Genomic DNA, 15,185 nt, shown 5'->3' with positions numbered 1-15,185 from the left:
TGAATGAAGAAGAAGAAAAAGATACTTCCGCTACCATCAACAACTACGACAAACTGTTTTAAGGAATTTGTTCCCTTAGTGGATTTGATTTGTAAAACCCTTGCCAAGATGTAAAGTCTCAAGCTTTAACTTGACTAGGCTGCCTATGAGCTAGTCTTCCGGGCCATGTTATCATGTGGGGGGGGCAAAAGCCAGCAAGTGTAGGGACTCATCATTTGAGGGGGGGATGTTGAGAAATAGACAAATGATGTATGCTTCAAGAAGAGCTATCCTGAACCCCATATGCATAGTGAGGACAGTGGAGAAGTTGGAAAGCTATAAAAGCATGTACTTGGTTCACTTTTTTATGAATGCTATTGTACTTTGTACTTAGAGTCTGTAACTCTATCCACTCAAGATTGTGTTTATGAGTCCAAGCTAATCTATCTTGGAACCTAATTCACTTGAGTAAAAGTTTGTATCTAATCATCAGTCTTCTTCATGTCTCTTGCTTACGAGTTCAAGCCTCCATAGCTAAACTGGGTTCAAGATCCATGTTTGTTAAGAGGGGGGTGGAGGGAAGAAAAGATAGGCGGGGGCGGCGGCCAGGGGAGACAAAACGGGGCTGGGACGAGTGGGCCAGGTGCAAGGGGGGGGGGGGGGGGGGGGGGGGGGTGGTGGGCAAGGCAGGCGCAGGGAGGCGGCGCGGAAAATGCAGGCGGTGGCGCAGGGAGATGGCGATGGGGCCCTGGCAAAGGCGAGGTGGATGGGACGTAGGCGATGGTGAGGGGGGGTGGCCCTGGCGAGGGGGATGGCGATGGCGATGGGGCGCTGGCGATGGCGATGGCGATGGCACTGAATCCGGCGGGACGAGACGATCAGACGGGGCACGGGGGGTAGTGTGTGCAACGTGACGGGGTTGAGCCGGGGAGTGTGCATCTTAGCTAATTGTTGTTTCATTTCTTTGATTTGAGCTTGGAGAATTGGCACTAGTGACAAATCTCCATAAGGTTTCATGGAAGATCATCCTTCAAGATGTTGCTAGTGTGTGTGTTCGGTTTCAAGAGAAGTTGGACAGCATCCTCCATGTGTTGAGGTTTGGTAGGAGCGGGAGTATCAAAAGGAGAGACTTCATGAGAAGTCATGGTGATGAGAAAGAAAGAAAAGACTGAGAGAAAGTAAGAAAATTGAGTGAAAACAATGTAATGCGGAAGTACGTGTAGATTAGAGTTGAGAGAGATGCACAGGGTAGATGAGGACAAGACTGTAAACCAAGTGTATTTAATGATATATGTTCTCTTTTTTGCCTTTTTTTTTTGGGGGGGGGGGGGGGCGGGGTTGGGGGGGGTTTGGAAATAGTAGGGGGCACATTAGGGAGCTTGCTTAAAGGCTAGCTTAACATTCGTTTAATGAAGACTTCTAAAAAATTATGGATCCAAGATAGGTAATGGATCCATTGGGACTTTTGACGCCCCTCCAATGTGTCCATAAATGCAACGTGTGCCATTCAAGCATGAACAAAATCGCTGAAATGGTAATGTCAGTCACAACAAGTATACATTTTCATAATGTGAGCAAGTATGGTGCTGTTCTGAGTCATGTGATTTTTGTTCAATGAGAATTAGTGATGAAGCTTTGTGACTTATGATTAACTTTGTTTACATTGATGTACACTTTTACAAGTATCGAGCTGGGAAATTTAGGCGACCAGACAAGCTAGTTCAGAAAAGTTCACTTGTGCAGGTTGTAAATCACACTGAACTAGTGCCAGTGCTAAGGATCACTTTGATGGCTTGATGTTTATAGAGCACTGGTGCCACTTCCTAAGGATAATCGCCCCTCCCAATAACTTATATCACTTAGACTGGCTCCTAGAAATCATGCGCTAGGCAGTAGGCACAATGACTTATTGAATAATAGACCCAAGTACCTCATTCATAAGGCCACAACCCAAGCATGCTCAAGGTCAACTTTGGTGTGTGCTATAACAGTAAGACCATTCTCTCAATAGAAGAGTATCACCAAGACAGCTACAAAGAATATTGTGAAATTTCAAGATGTTAAGATTGCTAAGAATTTTAACAGAATACAAGGATTACGTGATCACAATAGAAGTGGTTATTTATATTCAGAGTTTACTTGGTCACAATTAGTTGAAGTTGTTTAGGTGCTTGGTGTACATGGTTTGAACTCAAACTTGAGGGGGAGTACTAAAAGGTCAAGTCTGTTGACTTAGTGCTTAGTGTTTGTAGCTGGTGTGTGTGCCTTTTTCTTTGTGTGATTAGTTGTGTTAGACATGTCAAATTCAATATAGTTTTAAGCTAAAACTCGTCTAAGAAAAGGTCTATAACATCGCAAGAAAATAGAATAACGTAAATAGTAATGCATGGATGTAGTGCACTAAAAAATCTTCCGGAACATGAAATTAATCATTTTCTTCCTGAAACTCAATGTAGAAAGAAAATAGAGGTTGTATGATACTCCTGATTTCTTGCAGAAACTGCCAAGCAGAGTATCCTTACATAGCAAGGGAGTAGAGGGAGTCTGAAACTAGTAATTTCTTCCGGAAACTGAATGTGTCCTCTACAGTTACTTGAATGAGGATTGCTCTCCGCCTTTCACACGTGTGTGTGTGTGTGTGTGTTGCGGGGGGGGGGGAGGGGCGGTGGTGGGGGGCGGGCATGTGTGCATGGTTGGATCTTGGTCTCATGCATGCACCTTGATTGGGTATTGGTTTCACTTATTTTCTTGAATATGTTGCCCTTTACTTACATGGTGAGTTGTTGAGTCATATTGGGTGTCTATGTGCTTCTGTTTTTGTTTTCAGGAGTAAAGAGCTTGGTATCACAATTCACACTCCAAAGCCAGTCAAACGCTCTTTACTTGTTAAGGCTCTGCAAACAGCACTTGGCATTCAAAATCATTCAGTTTATGAGGTGGTAAATGTGCATGTTTACATGTAGCTTCTTGTCAGACCTGCACAACTGCACATACAAATCCTTAACAATAGTTTTCCATTTTGGCATGGTAGCAGGCTAGAGTATCACAAGGATCTGACAGGCCAAGTAGAAGCCTACACATTCTGGTTGCAGAGGATAACGTTGTAAATCAGCGTGTCGCTGTGATACTCCTTGAAAAATGGGGTCACACTGCTGTACTGGCTCGAAATGGAGAAGAAGCAATTGATAAGGCTGCCAATGAGCAATTCGACTTAATTTTGATGGATGTGAGTCTTACAAGTTTGTGTTGGACTGTTGTCAATTCTGAGTTTAAAAAAAGTTTCTATTTCTTGTTCTAAGTACATCTCAGAAGTTGTTTCATCAGCTGATGATCCTCTCATATCTTGCGTTATTTGTTCAACTTCCCATCTTTGGCTGGTGAAAGCTTGGTAAATTATAATTCATCAATAATTAATGGATAGAAAAGGATTCTGTTATAGATCAGTTTCAATAGGATAGTGCTTTGGTTTGAAAGAGCTTCGGACATTCAATTGCAAATTGTCTTACTGTTCTGGCTTACATGAACAACTGTGGCAGCGATAGTCACTTGAAAGAATTAATGGATAGAGAATGATTCTGTTGCCCTCACTGCTTTGGTTTGAGAGAGCTCACCTAATTCCAAATTGTCTTACTGCTCTGGCTTACATGCACAATTGTGGCAGAAACAGCCAAAGAAAAATAAAATCTGCAAGTACCTGTAATGTGTAGCTCATTTCTGTAACTCGAGTCAGATTATGGATCTTTTATAGCATTGACAAACTGATTACAAATAAGAAACAAGTTCTCCTCTTAAGTAACAAGCTTTTCTTTGCTGTTGTTTGGTGGTTGTGCAACTAGTTGGTACTCTCTCAATTGATGCTGATCATATGTGCTTATTGTCATAGACGTGGTGCTTAGAAAGAGAGTATTCAGTAGATATCACAGATCTACTGAATCCCTCTAGTTCTTTAGGCCTAGGTTGCAGGAGCCAGAATTTACATGAGATAATTATGTTTTCTAATGATGATTGTGTCTGCATTATGGGAAGCACAACAGGTGTCATCCTAGGAACATATCAGACCATGCCTTCATTTAGTTGATTCTGATCAATTCATAACACGAGTAGTCATCCACTAGGATTCCAAATCACCTGTACCATCTTTAGTTCCGTTGATTCTGATCAAGTCACAAAACGAGCAGTCATCCACTAGGATTAGCACCTGCACTTTGATTGTTGAGTGCCCTTGGGCATGCCTGTGTTCTGTCTCAGGCACTCCCACTATTTTATAGACTTTTGTGCACATTTGATGCAGCCAGCTCAAGTGACCTCCCAACTTTCCTGTTGATATATTACATTTTTCGGTTCTGCTTCAGAGCCGCACACTTTATTTAGTTGAGTTAGTCAACATATCATTGTACATGTTCATTTCTCCCATCATCTTTTTGAGTTGTGGGAGTGTGTCCCAACATTCTATTTTCTTTCATGGTATCAGAGTACTGGCCATTCAACAATCAATGTACCAATGGCCACTTGTTGAGAAATGACAAATGATGTCAACTGTACTTTGTCCTTTTAGTCATAGTCAGTGTCATATTCAAGATTGTGTTTATGAGTCCAAGCTTCTATCTTGGAACGTGATTCACTTGAGTAATAGTTGGTCTATCTAATCTGTCATCATGAACATTTGTCTTTGGGTTCCATCCACCATAGCCATGCTCTAAATCCATGCAGTTTCACATGGTATCAGAGCTCAGTTGAGTATGACAGAGCTCCATACATTGTTTCCCTAGTCTCTCTTCACCTTTGGTCATCTATGTTTAGTTTACATTCAGCTCATGACTCCATTTTTTCAACTTCAACTTCATCTTGACCTTCGTGAGATTGCCATAGCTAGACTATAGCTACCCTGCTTTGAGCTCCTAGATCTTCCTCCACAAGCCCAATCTCATCAAACATCCTTCTAAATAAGTGTTTCATGATTCAATAAGGATCTGTGTCACTTTATAATAGAGCATTGGGCTCTCCACTGCCTTGCATTGCATAAATTATTGCTTGTTATCCATGTGTGTGCCTACTACAGACTATCATACCTACTGACCTTGGAGGAGGTAGTGTGAGAAAACCAAGTCATTCTAGGCTTTGCATCCTTCTAGAGACTTTCTTTTCACATCAAGGCGCACCCTCTCAACACCTCAAAGCCTGACATAACTGACGATAGCGGCTAGCATTGATGTTTCCTTCAGATTTGACGCATTTTGCGCTGAGCAGCAATTCATGCATCATCTCGACCTGCACACCCGATGCAATCTCTGCTACCACCATAGGGCTTTGGTAGCTCCCAAGTGGGCTAACCTCACCCAAGAGGGTTTCCTAGAATTCTTCCTTTGTTTCTCACATAGAGCAAAACCCTAATTGTCTCTCTATTGGTGGCAGCCCTAGCCAGAAAACTGAAAGCTTGACTTTCTCTTACTATTATCATCAACAATGATTTCCAAAGGAACACAAGTGGTAGTAGTGTTCAATAACACTAGATACTATGTAGTTGAACCTTCGGTGTTAGATCTTAATGTTGCAGCACTTGGAGCACTTACTTGGCTGATTTGTTGTGATTTCGTTACTAGATATTGAGTGTTATAGTAGATTAGAGTGGCATTGACAAGCTTGAGCTGAAGGAAGTAAGAGATTAAAGTAAAAGATGAGCTTGATGTTGAAATGGATATGGCTGCCAAGAGGTAGAGAGTGTAGATGAAGTGAGAGATGGAGTCATCAACTGGGGACAGGGGCAAAGAGGAGCTGAGAGAAGAGTTTGCTGAGCTTAGCCATGCTCACCATGGCTCTGATACCATGTTGGAATACATGGATCTTTCTTGGAAGCAGTTGAGCGAGGTTGAGGCAAGTCAGGTATAGCAACCAGTCAAAACAGCCTGCACATGACTGCATGTAACACATGGCAGTCAGCAACATAGAGAAGACGTCCAATCAAGGTAGAGTAAAGATAGTGGTAGCATCCAAAACGACAAGTCAAGGATGAAGAAGAAGAAGAAAGTTGAAGAAGAGGCAAAGGCTGGAAATGTAGGGCTGAATCACAGTCAGTACAAATGGAAGTAAAGGTGCAGAAGAAGAAGCACAAAAAGTAGGAAAAGCCTGGAAACAGAAGGTTGAATCCTGACTGATCATGTATGAAGCAGGTCAAAAGGCAGAGTAAAGCATAACAAGTGTTAGCAATTAGCAGATGTTTTTTTTTTCCCTGTAAAATGTGGCTGATTATATTACTCAAAAAAAAAACTGATTACAACAGAGTACTCATGCTCAACAGACCAAGCTGGAGCTGATGAAAGTCACAGATACATCATATGTACAAGCCTCTCAAGGCGGTCTGGGGGGGATAGGGGCGCAATTAGCAGATGTTGGTAGCAGGAATGTGTACCACCCACACCTTAGACTAGAAGTAAGGTCAAACTTGTACTTTGTTTTCCTTTTCCTCCTATGGGTCATTGAAGTCTGGCCATTCTTGGAATCCTGATGTAAATGGCCAATTTGGTTGTCCTGTTGATTATTAAATGTTCTCTATAGATTTTGCAAAGAGAGAGCATAATTGTCTTGAATTTTTCCGTTGACAAGTCAAAAACCAATCAAATAACCTACAGGGGGCAATTGTTTGTGCATGGTTAGCTGAGTAGTGTCTTCTCTTGTCTGCTGCTAGAGCTATGCTAGAGAGGCTAAGGTTGATCCATAGACAACTCAGAAGCCCAAAAAATGAGTGAAGTGTGTGTGAGAACAGTGAACAATGTCCAAGTGATCAACGCATTTGAAAATAATACAACCATACTGGCCAGCACCTGCTGAAGCCAAGGCACAGTACAACGAGGGCTAAACCTTAGCAGAAGTCACCCATGCTAACAAATTTCTGCTGCTATATTTATACTGCATTCGGAAGAAATGCAGCATGACTATGTTAGGAAACCTGTTCAGGGCTCCAGTGTAACACCACTCTTTCCAGTAGTTGGAGTATTGATTAGCTGTTCATTGGAATGATTAACATGCCAAGCCATTAACCATTTATTGGAATGATTACCATGCTTAGCCATCAGGGAAAGAAGTCGTGGGAAGTGCACCAAAAGTTGTATAGAGGTTCCCATAACTCCATTAAAACACAGAAAAAAGAAATCCGTCTTCCCATTTCTTCCATGCTTTCTGTGATGGGTGATTTAATCTATGACATGAAACACAGAAAAAAGAAATGGGAAGGTCTTACCTTGAAGAGGTAGTGTCTAATCCCATATAATAGATTCTCTAGATGAGATATATCAATGTGAGGGATGCAACATGGGCTAGGTAATGACATAAGATCAAGGACCCTAAGTAGGACATGGTTCAACAGTGTGTGTGCATGGCTCAAAGACTGATCAAAAGCCAACGTGGCTCTGACACACTTAGCATATGACAAGAGGCCAAATACCGAGTTATAGCTTGTGGACTCAACTCAAAGGTCATGGAGAAAGTGGTTACAAACCCCCTTGAAATGTAATTGCTTGGAGATTTGAATAAAAAAGAAACACAACTTGTTTTTTATTCAAATCCAAGTAGAAAACCCCACACATTTAACAAGCAATGGAAAGATCTTAGCACATCCGTGAGAATATTCAGTGTCTAATTCCAATCACATTATATGTATGTCTGTGTGTGTTAATGTTTAGATATCATTTTTAATTTTTAGGAATTTTGATGGATTTTTAGTGTTAATGTTTAGATATTATTTTTAATTTTTAGGAATTTTGATGCGATTAAAAATCCACCTCAATGTCAATGTCAAGGTCATTGTGATCAGTGTCAATCTCTTGCGATGATGCCACCAGGCATTTGACACTTGGTGGGCCATTTCTTGCCCAATGTCAAATGCGAGCATCTAGACGTTCTTGAATGAATCGTCAAAGATCTCAATTCGATGGCATAGAGCTCCAACATGAAAAATCCCAATTTTGCTAATGAAATTTTATGAATTCAGGTTGAGAATTGAAAGAGAGGCCAGGAAAAGTGTAGACCATGTGGATTGCCTCGAATTTAAAAAACTTGAGTTTAATTACTAAGATTTTAAAGAACCTTATCCTTTTTGGCTGTAAATTGAGGCAAAACAATGATGAGGTGGCATGTGGGATGTGAGATGAGGATGACACATGTTGACCATGGCCATAATGGTGACATCATGAAGGGTAGCTTGCAGGTGAGACATTATGGGTTGTGTGGCATGCGAAAGATGTGATGCAGACAGTAGGCATGCCAATTGGCAAGATGAAGATGACAGTCATGGGCTAGATGGCAGGGTGTAGACGTGGCTAAAACGGCAGGTGACCTATCGACAAGTCAACATGCATAGTAGGTTGCGCAAGGAAGCGACAACAAGTGACGTGGCAGTTGAACATGTTGCCAGCAGTTGAAGTGGACAAAGGTGAAGGTTGCAAGCAGGTAGATCTTCAGCTCCTCCTTCTCCTCGTGTTGCTGCTGCTGCTACAGCACCACCATGGACAGCAAGCAAGCAATCAGTGCTGGAACGTGCTCAGATACCACTATTGGATGGGGTATCTTGCAAAGGATGGAGCGATAGAGCTGAGGAGGATGGAACTCCATGGCACGCGTGCATGCACGCACGCACACACACACACACACACACACACACATACATGTGTGTGGGTGTGTGCATAAAATAAACATCTTTTGAGGCCAAAATTGGCCTATGAGACAAAACCATGTATAATGCTGATTGTCCCTGGATATCAAAGTGTGATGTGATAAAGGATGATCAGTGATATACTTGAAAAGAAGCTAAGGTGATGTACAAGACAAATAATGCCCATGTAGGATACAATAGGAGGATGAAGCAGTGCATGTCTAGCTGTATGGCTGAATAATATACAGATATCTAGTTCCACCCAATCAGGATTGTTAGGTAGAATATGTGATATAATGAATAGTACAAGGGTAGCATTTGGAGTGGTTCTCAGCTCTAGTAGGTGCTGCTCATGTCACTGGTGGATCTCCCTCTAGTGTAGTATCTGCATCTAGTACCCCTGTATCTGTGGTTAGTGTGTTGCTCTGATCTCCTAGTTCTTTGGATTGTCAACCCTCTTTGTGTAGGTGTTGTATGTGTGGTCACTGTATGGAAGAAATTGGTAAGCTCTGATTGGCATCCCCCTCTCTGTATAGTGTCTGCCTACACTAATGATGTGCAAATCCTCCAGAATCTTGACTACAAACTGACCCAAGCAGCATTGGTCGGGGGATTCCGTGACTAGTCTGAGCAAAGTGTCTCCTTTGAATAGCATGGGGTATCTAGCTTGATTTGTGCTATAGGCTCTGCATCTACAGATGTGTGTGCCTCGCTCTTCACCTCATGGCATAGTCAGCAATTCCGCTCAGTTTTGGGAATGTGGGCTGCCCTCCCAATCTCAATCTCAAGCTAATGAGAGGATACCCTAAGCTAGCCAAAGGCTACATGCATCTCATGTGGCATGTATACATTTAGGTATCCAAGTTTCTCAACGAAACCATCCATTGTAGTCATCATAAAGTGATCTTTGTAATACGACATCTTCGGAGGAAGGGGCTGCCGAGTAAAGTTCACTATGATGTATGTGTTGCTAGAAAAGGTATTGTCACATGACCAAGTTCCTCTCAATGTTGGGAGAGGTGTATAAAGGGGGAGTCAAAGCCATACTAAAAGGGGGAGGTGGTCCATGTTGATCCTGTATCTTGTGAGCCAATGCTCAATTTTTGCATGCCATGAAGTCTCATGTCTTGCCTGAGCTAGCTTCCTAGAGGCCTCGATGGATCTCCTAGGAAGTCTATCTAGGTGCATGTCACATGCTTTTTGTATGAAGTTGATGGTCTGAAAAAGGGCGTCTATCATCATGGGGGTGCTGCTAACTCAGCTCTAATGATCTCATGTGGTACTAATGGTTTGCTGCTAATCATTCATGAGAGCATAATGATCTCTGGTCTCTCAATCTGTGTCCATAGGTATGTAGCCAGGCCAGGGGTTCAAACAAGTGCACCATATATCATGGTTGGTGTGACCAATGGGTTAAATGGCCACCTCCATGTATAAGGCTCCTCAAAATGTTCCTGGTGGCACTCTCTCTCCATCATGGCCAATGCTGTGTATCTTCATGTGAGTCGATCTTTATGTCTACTCATGCCATGGTGAATCCTCTAGCAAATGTAGTGAATGTGACCCATGGTCGTATGAGTCCACAACCTACCTATCCTAATCCTAGGGTGAAGATTGAGCTCCTTCTCATTGGGACTGATGTGTGGAAGATTGAGATCCTGGTTTTCCCAAGATTAATCGTCAATCTGTGTGCAACAGTCATGAAGGACATGGAGTTGTCATTGTAGAACCTCCTGTGATTCACATACTAGAGCAATATTGTTAACATAAAGCATAATAGAGACCAATATACCTACTATCTCCAACCCATCACATCCTCCTCGTGTGATGTGGCCTTCTATCTCATTGATGTAGAGTCCAAAGAGTGTAGGGGAGAGGGGACATCCTTGCTTCACTCCAATGCTGCTAGACACTGTGCCGGAAAGTCCTCTTGGGCATCTCAGTCAACCTACTACCCTCTCATACAATGCATAGATGCCCCAAATCATGTCCAATGGGATCTAGAGTGTTTGCAACCTCTATAGTAGTTTATCATGTCCAATGGGATCCGGAGCGTTTGCAGCCTCTATAGTAGTTTATCTCGTGGAACTATATCAAAGGCTTTGCAAAAATCCACAGACCAGCAATAGAGTCTTTTCTTCCTTACTTTCACTTGCTCAATCATGCCTCGCAAGGTGAAGATGTGGTCAAATGTAGAGAGTCTCCATTTGAATCTAGCCTAAATTGCTGTCCTCAATCTCCCTCTCTTTGCATATGTACTTAGCTCCATCTCCATCACTGCTTCATATATCTTAGCCAATGTGTGGCTCACCATGATGGTCCTGTGGTTACCAGGATCTAGGGGATTGCTAGACTTGTGGATGGGCCCGATGGTATGTATGGTCCGCTTGTCTAAGAAGCCTTCCACTAGAGCCCTGTTGAACATAAAAGCAAGGATACAAGCCAAAATATCTAGTGTGTAATGAACTACTTACCTTGTATACCTATGTGATCCAACGATTGTCCATGTTGTAGGTGCTTTATCACTCTTCTCACTATATCATGTTTGAAGGTGGATGTGGAAGTTCCACCTACATGTCACGCTGCTGTCCCCCTGCCTGACACGCGCGGCCGATTGGTCGCCTGTCCGATCGCGTTTCGCCTCGCCCACTGTCCGACGGTCGCACCATCCGACTGGTCGTGGTTGCTGTCCGACGGCCTTGCACGCTGCCCGATTGATCGTGGTTGTCTCTGTTCGGCTCGCGCCCCCTCGCCCCCAAGGTGGGTAACGGCCGCCTATTCCCCCTCGCCCCCAAGGTGGGTAACGGCCGCCTATTCCCCCTCCTGCATGGCTGTCCCCCGGGTTGACCGTCTCCCCCCCCCCGAGTGCCGCCTAGATGAGAGGCATGGCCCGCGATCAGTCTGCAACACCACCGTCATTGAAAGTAGAAAACCCCCCCCCCCCCCTTTTTCGTCCCTTCCTCTCCAGTTGCTCCCTCCTCCTGCAGCAACTCTCCATTCAGCAACATAGCAGCGCAATAGGTAGGTTCTCCCAGTAGAGACGGGCAATGGAAACCTTTGGTCAGACGCCGGCATACTCACCGAGTGCCCCCTAGTCGAACACCTTGTGCGTAGTCCTCTCTGAGGAGCAGCTCTTAGCTGTCCGAGCTAAGGAGCTGGAACTAATGGAAACAGCAATCTATGGTCAGGTAGTAGGACATTTCCCAGCTAGAGCCCAGCTTCGGGACTGGCTCCACTCCATGCTGAGCATCGGCTCAGCGCAGATCATGGAGGCGGTCTTGTTGGGCCAAGGGATCTTCATAGTCCGCCTCAGCTTGGCAAACGCAGCTCGCGAGCTACTCGCCAATTCACTGTATGCATCCACGAAGGGGGTCATATACATGGTCCCTTGGTACAGTGGCTTCACGATGGAGGCGTTTGCACTCCACAACAAGTTTCTTCGGCACCCGGTCACCCTCCTCTTCCCCGGCTTGGCGATTGAGTACCGCCAGTTAGTGGAAGACTTTGGGAGGCTCTTCGGCACTGTCCTTCCCGCATCCTTCGCGGATATAGTGACAACGCCAGGGGTTCCAAAGGTATGGGTGGCAGTGAAGGAGGTCAAGAATATCCCACAGTTCCTAGAGATTGAGGTAGGCGGGCATTCCTTTAGGCAGCAAGTCATTGTGACTGGGCAACCAGGGCAGTGCTTGCGCTGCCACGACTTTGGACATCATGCAGCAGTTTGCACACGGTTTGGAGCCAAGGCAGCTCCGCCTACAGGTCTGCAGGTGGATGCTGACGGTTTCACAAGGGTCCAGAGGCAACAGAGAGGGAGACGGCAAGGGGGGGCGCAGCCAGCCCCTCAGGCCCAACCTCGTCAACAAGGTGATGGTGGGCGAGCGCCCCCCTCTCGGCAGAGCACTCCACAGCCCCCCCCCCCCCCTGCCCGCCCCACTTGGCAGGACCAATCCCCCCCATTTTACCCACATCAGACTGCCTCGCCGGAGCCCCCACAGGCCCCTCACCCACCTCCCCCCACATCCCATTCCCCCCCCCTCTCTCCACTGACCATGGCCCATAGCCCCCCCTTGCTAGGGTTACCACCCCCTCTCCACACCCACCATGCATCTCTAGCCACTCTACCATAGCGCAATCCAATCCACCCCCATCCCCCCCCCCTACCGAGCACTCCCCCTGATCCGCACCCAGGTCAGGTGAGCCCCCCTAAACCCACTCCCCCTCCTCCCACAGGAGGAGATGAGCCACACACACCTAGCTCTGCACACCAGCAATCCCCCCCCGTCCACACAGCCACTAGCTCATCTGCCCCTGTCACCCGCCTTACTTTCCCGAGATAGGCACAGCTACTGCCACAAGAGTTTTTTCGCAGTGGCCCATGGTCTTATGTGCGAGTTGTGGAGCGCAGAGAATTCCCACTATCTCTAGAGGTGGGGATCTTCGTGGTTCATAAGTCAAGGAGGGGCAAGGTCCACCTACTAGCACCACTGGATGGACCAAACTACGCTTTCTTCTTCCAGTCATCCTTCTCAGAGGAGTGGACGACTACACAGATTGAGGAGAAATTGAAGAGTCAGGTGGCAGATCACATCTCCCAGTGGATGGGAGATGAAGGACTAGCACTGTTTTGCACAACAGTGGCCAGGCTGCATGATGGACATTAACTGGTGGGCTGGCGCCGACGTCCCGCATTTGAGCATTATCTTTCGAGCCCCCCCACAATGGGAAGCGCTGAGGGATGTGATTGCGTGGCCCTGGCACAGGCGGCCCGCGTCTACCAGTGTACAGAGTCGCGGTTTTCAGCATGGCTAATAGATGCATTGATAGTACCACCTGGAGCATCTATCACCCCTATGGTCCGGCTGAGGGCCACCATGGGGGACTGGAGCTCACCATCCAGGCCAGTGGAAAAACGTACTTGCACGCTTCGCAGTCTCTCCTCCTCATCTGCAGCTTCCACGCCGAATAGATGCCTGTTCGGTCAGTCACAAGTTTCCCCATGAGCCTACACCTTGCATCCTGGAATGTGAACCATCTCCACTACAGTGGGGCGCATGGCTCGAGGAAGTTGATTGTCCGACAAGAACTACAGCTTGCCCTTGCCGGACGGATAGACATCTTGCTACTGCAGGAGCACAAGCTCACCCTCGCCCAGGCTCAGCGGGTTGGGAAGGTACTGCCAGGCAGCTCGCATACTTATTGGGAGCAAGCCATAGGTGCCCACGGCAAGAGCGGAGGCATATGCACATCTATTGGTCTGAGTCTCACCACCTGTGTACGAGATCACGAGGACGATAGTGGCAGGAAGGGCTCTATGGATCAGACTGGATATGCGGGACTCGTGTGTTGGAGTCCTCAATGTCTATGCCCCTACGGAGGTTAGGGCACGCAGCAGGTTTTGGGGGGAAATTGTAAATTGACTCCCTAAGGTGGACTCCTGGATTGTTGGAGGAGATTTCAACAATCTGGAGGCTTTGGAGGACCAGCAGGGCAGGGGAAGAAACTACCATGGCATGGCCGGGGAGGAGCAGGAGGCATGGGAGGTCTTTTTGCTTGCAGTCAGAGCACGGGATGCCTGGAAAGACCCTGCCTTCCACAAGAGGGAGAGGTCGTTGGACTTCTGTTGGGGATACAGGCGACTAGGCGGAGCCTTGCTGGAGTGGTTGGACAGGTTTTATGTGGGAGAGTGGGGAGGTTCTCGCGGAGGCCAGATTGAGTAGTTGGCAGGTACCACACTTTCCGATCACCGCCTGGTTCTCCTGGCACTTGATCCCCCAGCATCTGCCCTAGATACACGATCCTATCAGATCCCTGACTCGATCTATAGGAGGAAGGAGGTGTCAAGACAGATAGAACAGATCTGGACCAGAGAGTGGGAGAGGAGGGACAGAATAGCAGAGGAGGTCACATAGGTCCTAGCCGAGTCAAGTAGAATTTGCCAAGAGGCAGCCCTACAGGCTAGGCAGCAGTGCTGGGAGAAGGAGAAAGCACTCCAGCGGGACCTGGCAGCTACGCAGAGATTGTTGCAGGAGGCACTAGTGGACCCCATCCTCCACTCATAGGAGGTGCGTGCGCGTGCAGCCATTGGTGGCCTAGAGGTCAAGCGCTTGGAGTTCTCTTTCCGCAATTCAGCAGCTTTTTGGGCGTGGAAGGGAGACTGGATGTGTAAGGAGTTCTTCCAGGTGCACCAGCCTTGCACCGCGCGAGAGCAGATATGCAGCCTTAGGGATCAGTATGGGAAGACCCGTTCTAGCCCTAATGAGGTGATGGAGATTGCCACCGACTATTACACACGCCTATTCTAGCAGGAGACAGCTTTAATCAGAGAAAAGAGATGCAGACAAGATGTGGGATCACATCCCGTCCCTCGTCATCACAGAGGAGATAGGACATGCCCTCCTAGTCCCCTTCACAGAGAAGGAACTAGAGAAGGCTTTCCATACACAGGATGGGCAAAAATGCTCGGGGGAGGATGGCCTCTCTAAGGCCTTCTTCACTACATACTGGGAGGTGGTGAAGGACCCCCTACTGAGGACTTTCCAGGAGATATTCTCCTCAGGACAGA

The 15,185-nt window shown here is 46.3% G+C and overlaps 1 protein-coding gene across 1 annotated transcript in view; it reads left to right on the top strand.

Annotated features, from left to right (window-relative positions):
* LOC148031570 (uncharacterized) overlaps positions 1-15,185 on the top strand; it is a 150,181-nt gene that overhangs the window by 105,952 nt on the left and 29,044 nt on the right. Inside the window, exons 12-13 of the mRNA XM_087685126.1 lie at positions 2,807-2,915; positions 3,014-3,205. Coding sequence (XP_087541252.1) covers positions 2,807-2,915; positions 3,014-3,205 — 301 coding nt within the window. The remainder of the gene's footprint in view (positions 1-2,806; positions 2,916-3,013; positions 3,206-15,185) is intronic.

Source organism: Lygodium microphyllum, chromosome 9 (assembly GCF_053477565.2).
Source record: "Lygodium microphyllum isolate KBCC chromosome 9, Lygodium_microphyllum_v1.1.10, whole genome shotgun sequence".
Taxonomy (NCBI): domain Eukaryota; kingdom Viridiplantae; phylum Streptophyta; class Polypodiopsida; order Schizaeales; family Lygodiaceae; genus Lygodium; species Lygodium microphyllum.
The sequence above is the reverse complement of the archived record's forward strand: the minus strand, read 5'-3'. Positions and strand labels throughout refer to the sequence as shown.